Here is a 7,294-nt window from a genome sequence, read left to right as displayed (position 1 = left end):
TCCATTTTCGCATGCATTATTATTCGGCCCATCATGAATAAAATGCTCTTGCTACTTCTTAATTGAATACATGCGCCACCACATGCTTTGGATTAGCTCACATGTCATACTAGTAGCCGAATCTATTAGGTGCATTTTGTATGCGTTGCATTGGTCATATTGCATTATTAGAATCATGCTTTTTTTTTTTCTAACTATCTTCTTTTCTTTGGCTTGCCTCGGATATTTGGGTGAGTGTTTTCCGCTTTAGCATATCGCATGCGTGTTTGTGTTGCCATGTCAAGCATGATTACCATGAGGCTATGTGCTTAATTGAAATAAATCTATGAATGCCTGTGGATGGAGGCTATTTTGTTTAACTTGGAATAATTTTGATTTTGTACATGCAAACTCATTCGTTTTATTTGAGTCATGTATTTCAAACTCTTTCAAAACTTGCACAAAATCGAAGCATTCCAAAGTAAACAACATAGTCTATACTTATTTGCCTCACATAACAATGTCAACATTAATAATTGGAACATGAGCATATAATGTTAGTAAAAATCACATCATGATTAGTAGAGACCAATCTTTGATCAAGTGGGTGGGGTGCTCAATTCATGACATTTCTCTCTCATACCTAAGTTCCCGAACCGAGACAAACTTTGGTTATAACAGACAAGTGGCTTTTGGCACGAGTCACGGGTTTCATAATTTTTTCAAAACTATTAGGTGACAATTCTGAAATCTGGTAATGCAGTCTATTTTTGGCATTTCTTGCGAATAAATGGATCTTTCTAAAGATTTGCTAGACTTAGACTCTTACTCTTTGTTCGATTCACATTGCACTTGTGAAACCAGATTCAGAAGCACGGGAGTCCGAACTATAGGGCGATCATATTCGAGGAAGGCTAAAACCCTTTGAGGAGCACGAAAAACTGGCTACATCCACGTGGGGAGTTAAGGTGCCCAATTGCCTTATCTGCGCTTATTACCTGACGAATGTAGGAAAGTGTTTTTTGGGTGTCCACTGGTCGGGAGCTTCTATATACACACACCCTTTCCTCTCTATACAAATCCTTCTTAATACACACACTAAAAAAATAAATCCTAATATATTTGACTCACTACACACACCTATCATTCCACATATACCCCCAAATGTAAATCACACACACACCCCCTCTCACACACACACACACCCGTGACAGACCCCTCTCACACACACCCACCCATCTGAGAACCCCTCTCACACACACACCCATCTCTCACACTCTCTACCGTTCCTCCCCAAAAGCTTCATCCATCCATTTGTGTCATTGAAGTATTGGCATTGAAGGGCATTGAAGAGCATTGAAATTTTCACATTTTAGGTTAGTTTACACAGATTAGAATCTTCTCATTCCTATTTTATTTGTAATGTAGGGTTAATTTTTACCATTTTCGAAATTTTCAGTCCACTGTGATTGCCGTGTTTCATTCAGAACTGGTTATTCAAAATTTTTGTTTTTGTTCGGCATTAGAGTTCTGAAATTTCTGCTTCTATTCGGCACTATAGTTCCGAAAATATTGACTTGGTTCGGCTTTCAAGTGCCGAAAATAATTTTTTTTTTCGGTTTTCAACTTCCGAATATGAGCTATAATTTCGGACAACAACTTCCGAACAGAACAGGTATTTTCGGACAATAACTTCCGAACAGAGTAGGTGTTTTCGGACAACAACTTCCGAACACAAATTTTTTTTTTTTTTTTCCTTCTAGCACTTAATTAAAACACTTAATTATAACACTTAATTATAACACTCACTACACACACTCTCATTAATTTTACACACACTCTCATTATAATTTAAAACACTTATTATTTACACACACACTCTCATTAATTTTGCACACACACTCATTACACACACACTTATAATTTAAAACACTCTCATTAATTTTACACACACTATGTTTATTTGCACACACACTCATTACACACACTTAGTATTTTTTGCAGATAATATGGATTCTGAATATCAACAACGTGTCCCACCTACTGCTTCAAATAGACGACGTCGTGAATTGGATGTAGACCATCAACGGGGACGAGGGCGTGGGCGAGGACGAGGTCAAGGTCGTGGTCGAGATCATGATCCAGTTTCGGTAGAATATGATATTCCCAGTGCCAGTCAAAGTGGGGGCCGAAGCCAAAGACGAGTTGAAGGTTATGATATGCCTGACATTGAGTGGAGGATACCTCTTTACCTGATTCTCGTCCTATCCAGGAAGAGTACCTTACTCATGCTTTTCCAGGTGGACCGAATGATCCGTCAATACTGCGAGTTTCAATAGTCATGTGGCTGCAGCTATTTGGCACGGGGAGGTAAACATTCCTCAGTAAAACTGAAATTCATTTGTATATGAGTTTTTTTTTTTTTTTTTTTTTGTGTGTTGTATGGTAGTTTGTAATGAGATATCATTTGTGTTGTAGGAACGAGGGCCCCTAAAGTGTCATAATCACTCTTCCAAGATCCTTGCATGGCCATGGTGGTTAGTAGAGAACAACACCAGATTCAAAGCCATTATTGAGCAGTCTGGACTGTCACAGTTAGCTCGTTGCACTTATCGGTTCGTCAACAAGCTTCTAGTCTCATGTTTTGTTGAGAGATGGCAACCTGAGACGAACATATTTCACATGACAGTTGGTGAGATGACCTTGACCCTGGATGATGTTGGCACTATTCTTGGCCTTCCCATTGTAGGCAAATCAGTCAGCATACCAGATGTGACAGATCATCATGGAGTTACATTACTCGTTTATGGCTAGGGGATTACTAAACGTGCAGCATATGAAGAGGTTTCTTCTGCTGGTGGCAATTCAGTCAGGCTTGAATGGTTGCGAAGTCAGTTTGCTGGTGTCACAGATTCAGACCCTGAGGAGGCTATACAGTGCGCAGCAAGAGCTTATTTATTGTTTCTGTTGGGATGTACACTCTTCAGCGACAAGAGTGGCGGCAGGGTTCCCGTTGTTTACCTCGGCTTGTTGATGGATTTGGGATCCATACATACTTATGCCTGGGGTGCTGCTGCATTAGCATTTTTATATCGACAGTTGGGGTTTGCTAGCCGGTCTGGGGTTAAGCAGATGGGTGGTTATATGACTCTTTTGGAGGCGTGGATTTATGAGCACTTCCGAGCATTCCGACCTCATCAGAACATGGGCTACAATGAAGACATGCCACATGTGTACCATTGGGCATCTAGGAGAGAGGCGGGTTCCTCCATTGACCATTTGAAATCTTTTTGAGCCGAGCTTGACAGTTTAGTAGCTACTGATGTAAGTTTACTCATCCTGCGATAATTTTAAGACTTCCATTTATCTTACCCTTTATGTACTTTAATGCAAAAACACTTTTACGTTTACAGGTTATTTGGGATCCATACCACAGCTGCAGAGACCGGCATCCATGTAACCCGGTTACGTTCTACCATGGATGCTTAAAGTGCTTAGACGTTGTCGAACCCTATCATCCAGATAGAGTTTTGAGGCAGTTTGGCAGGGTTCAAACCATCCCAGATGCACCGCTAGCTCCCAGTCGTGGTGCACGAGGCAACATATCTGCACGATATACCGTCATGTATAGATACTTGGATAGGATGTGGGAGGCTTGGGATAACCACGTGTTGTCTGCGCAACGGAGGAGCACACCAGTTCGTCAGCCTTGGCAATGTGTACCGGGTTACATGGATTGGTATAAGAATATCACGCACCTATATGTCGAGCACACTGATGAACCGCGTGTCCATGACCATCAGGATTTCAGCGAACGTGCGGATGTAATCTATTATCCTCTCTGATGCATATGTAACTTCCTTTTTTTTTTTTTTGATATGTTCCCTAAAATGTGATATTCTTTTCAAATGCAGCGTATTGCACATGCACTGCAGATTTCACATCCTATTATTGACGCTGGTTATCAGGAGGGGATTCGCCATCCTTATCGACTTTACCAGGCTATCGAGAGTATGACACATGTTCTTGAAGGTCAGCACATTGATGAAGCTGGACCTAGTTCTGCTGGAGGTCGCTTTCCATCTTCGACATTGACATACAGTCGTAGGCCTAGGCGTAGGCATACAGCTGATTCGTGACATGTTATGTTGTTACATGTTATTTTGTTAGTTGATGAATATTGTTTGGTGTTTTTTGTAAGATGACATTGTTGTAATGGTAACAGTGGTTAATATTTTCTTATTAGAATGGAATGGCAACAATGGTATTGTAATGACATTGTAATGACATTTTATTATTAGAATGGAATGGTAACAATGGTCGTTGATTTTGTAAATGATATTTTCTTATTACAATGGAATGGTAACAATGGTCGATAACATTCAATCCACATTGCAAAACATAACACATCAACATAAAAAACACATCCATTAATTTCTTCCATAATTGTAACATTGTCAAATGCATACATGTGTCATGCGACATCAACAACATCAAAAGTCTCTCGAGTAGCTACATTATCATGAATAATGTCCTTGAAATGTTGAATGCGACGCACATATGCATCATCCCAGTCCACAGCGCAAGGGTGACGGTATTTTCTCCAATTAGTGGCAATAGGAGGAACTGGATGGCCTGGCTGCAACAAAACCTGCACCAAATATCAATTGACTTAGTGGTCATACCTCATAACTTCTTGTACATGCATAAACGCAATTGATAAGTTTCTGTTATACCTGCACGAAATGATTTCCATTGACAAACCCAATGGCAATCTCACGTCTATCAAGTTGAGTTACTGGCACGGTTCTAAGAGGTAAAAAGGTGAGACATTGTTGTAAAGACAAGTGGTATAACACAAGATTGTAGCACGATGCAACAAGATGCCCCATGTCTGGCATAGTCATCCAATGTGAGTATTCAGGACTGTCTTCAAAGTATGACAATATGCTTGTCAATTCTTCAAACCTTTCATAGGACCCATAAAGTGTAATGTATTCCTCTTTGTGTGTGTGCAGCTCACCCAATAGGTCACGCCTAACCTGAGCCCAATCATCTTCTGTATGACCAATTGAAGCAGCTATAGCCCTGAAACCACAATTCCCATCCGCAGCTACATCCTTGACAAACTTAATATATGGTTTTAACCCAGTAGGGAAAGCATCAACATATGCACCAGGTTTCACTGTTCTAGTAATGTATGCCTTCCCTTTCGGGTTCACCTTCTCCTTTCCCTTAACAGGTCGCTTCGTCTTGGTTTGCAGAGTAGAAGCTAATGTAGTGATTTGAGTAGGTGAGAAGGAATCATGTCCAGATTGCACTAACTCAAATGCACACGGGTCACGACGGGTAGAAACATTGATCTTCTTATGATCCCGAGGACGTGTTTTGGGCTTCACCTCCGGCTCAACAAGAAAAGTGCTTTCCGAATATACAATCTCTTTCAACTTCTTCAAAAGCTCCAATCGCATGGTTCTATCACTTTCATTAAACTTGTTGACAAACAACTCTACTTCTGCATGACAAGTCACCTCTGTTTCCTCTTCTTTCTTGCATATGGAGATATGAAGTTGCCTCCACTGTGACTGTATGGTAGCAAGTGGTATAAGACGATCTTGTCTGATGTAGTCAGCAATCTCATGGGCGTAAGGTAAACCATGAGTGTGGCGAAGGACGCATCCACAAGCTTCAACATCAATACCAATAGAATTGGCTCTCTTACTCTCGACAAGCAAATACTCCAATGCAGAGATAGACACATTCCCCCGTAGCTCCCTGAATTGAGAAGGTTTAAATTGATGTTGCACAACAGTTAGACTTTTCTCAAATGAAGCCTTGATATCAGTGTGTTGCAACTCAAGCAGACTGTGTATTTTCTCAAATGATGCCTGAAATGAGACTTGACATGAACCCAATTGTCTTTTAAGTTTTGCATGTGCACTCTCAGCCCAGTTCAATTCAATGTAAGTCAAGTTAAAATCAAGTACATGGCAGTTATTAATAACATATTCAACAAAAGTAATGTTACCGGTTCGTTGTAACATTGCCACAATGCATACACGTGTCTGTCCATGCCGCCACAAATTTGTCCTTGTAAGGAACCAACCAAGTATCCATGACATATTTGACTGCATCAGGATAACTACTGAATTCCTTAAGTAATGATTTAAGACGCTCCTCGTATTGAATTTCAGAAGATGAATACACTACAGAGTTCCACTCATGGTTGAACTTCTCCCATTTTTGCTGTATCTCAAACATTTTCTTGCATTTGGTCAACACATTCTTACTGATATGCCAACGACATAATAAATGTCTGGTACTCGGGAATATCTTCTGTATGGCATTCATCAAGGCTAGCTCTCTGTCAGTAACAATAACTGTTGGCATAACAAACCCATCCATGACATCACGTAATGTGGCTAACACCCACGCATAGTTATCGACCCTCTCATACTGTAAGTATGCAAAAGCTACAGAGAATGTCATTTCAGTTGATGTCACTCCCACAATTTCAAGAAGAGGAAGCCGATATCTGTTGGTTTTATATGTGCAATCCATAATTAATATACGTGGGAAAGACCGAAATAAGTCCAAACTGGTAGGATGTGCCCAAAACAAGTCTGTCACAGTCATCGTGGACTCTTCAGACCGATGGCGCTCAATGTAATTATACTTGGCCAATTCACCCAATAAGTGTTGCATCTGTGATCTTCCAGCTCTCTGTACCACCCTGTTTCGATGGCGTACATTGTAAATGGTTTTAAGTGTGCTTACATTGAGGGCATCTCGCTGTTTCAAGGTTACTAGGATTTCTTTTGGTCGAACCATGCTCTTTGGCATATCCATTAACAATGCTTTCTCATCCTTTGATAGCCTCCCCGCATATGAATGTCCCTCGAGGTGCTCCGCAGGTGGATGATTATGCAATCCGCATACTACAGTCAATGTCCATTCATCATATGTGGTAAACCTGTGAGCCCTCATATCAAAAGGACAACCACACTTCTTCGTACCGGTTATTCTTGATGTATTGTTGCCATCATGTTTTAACTTCTTTGTTGCTCTATATTGGCCACTCCTCTCACAAGCAAGATACATCCTGGGTCTTTTTTTCCCTCCACCATAGTCTGATGTTTTGATTACAATGACCAAACCATTTCTCTTTCCAACTTCACGTACCCAGTTGAGCAATTCATCCTTACTTTTGAATACCTACAAAGTTAAATAAATATTATCAAACATTTACATTTGGTGAACAATTCAAAACATAATCGTTATAATTTCGTAGACTGAACCTGCTCAGTTGTGAAAT

General features: G+C 40.4%; 1 protein-coding gene and 1 long non-coding RNA gene across 2 annotated transcripts; one reads left to right on the top strand and one right to left on the bottom strand.

Annotated features, from left to right (window-relative positions):
• The first annotated feature begins 2,732 nt into the window (after window positions 1–2,732).
• On the top strand, window positions 2,733–4,315 carry LOC145790121 (uncharacterized). The gene is made up of 3 exons (XR_014328764.1): window positions 2,733–3,303; window positions 3,393–3,803; window positions 3,894–4,315. It is a non-coding gene; the product is annotated as an uncharacterized LOC145790121 (long non-coding RNA).
• A 138-nt stretch (window positions 4,316–4,453) lies between these two features.
• On the bottom strand, window positions 4,454–7,080 carry LOC145791471 (uncharacterized). Its single transcript, XM_082871823.1, has 3 exons — window positions 6,008–7,080; window positions 4,716–5,754; window positions 4,454–4,630 (listed from the first exon to the last, which is right to left on the bottom strand). The coding sequence occupies exons 1-3, from the start codon at window positions 7,078–7,080 to the stop codon at window positions 4,454–4,456; spliced, it is 2,289 nt and encodes a 762-aa protein (XP_082727949.1).
• Between the last annotated feature and the right edge of the window lie 214 nt (window positions 7,081–7,294).

The sequence above is a fragment of the Camellia sinensis genome, chromosome 5, assembly GCF_055761805.1.
Source record: "Camellia sinensis isolate YWXY chromosome 5, ASM5576180v1, whole genome shotgun sequence".
Classification (NCBI taxonomy): Eukaryota; Viridiplantae; Streptophyta; class Magnoliopsida; order Ericales; family Theaceae; genus Camellia; species Camellia sinensis.
The sequence above is the reverse complement of the archived record's forward strand: the minus strand, read 5'-3'. Positions and strand labels throughout refer to the sequence as shown.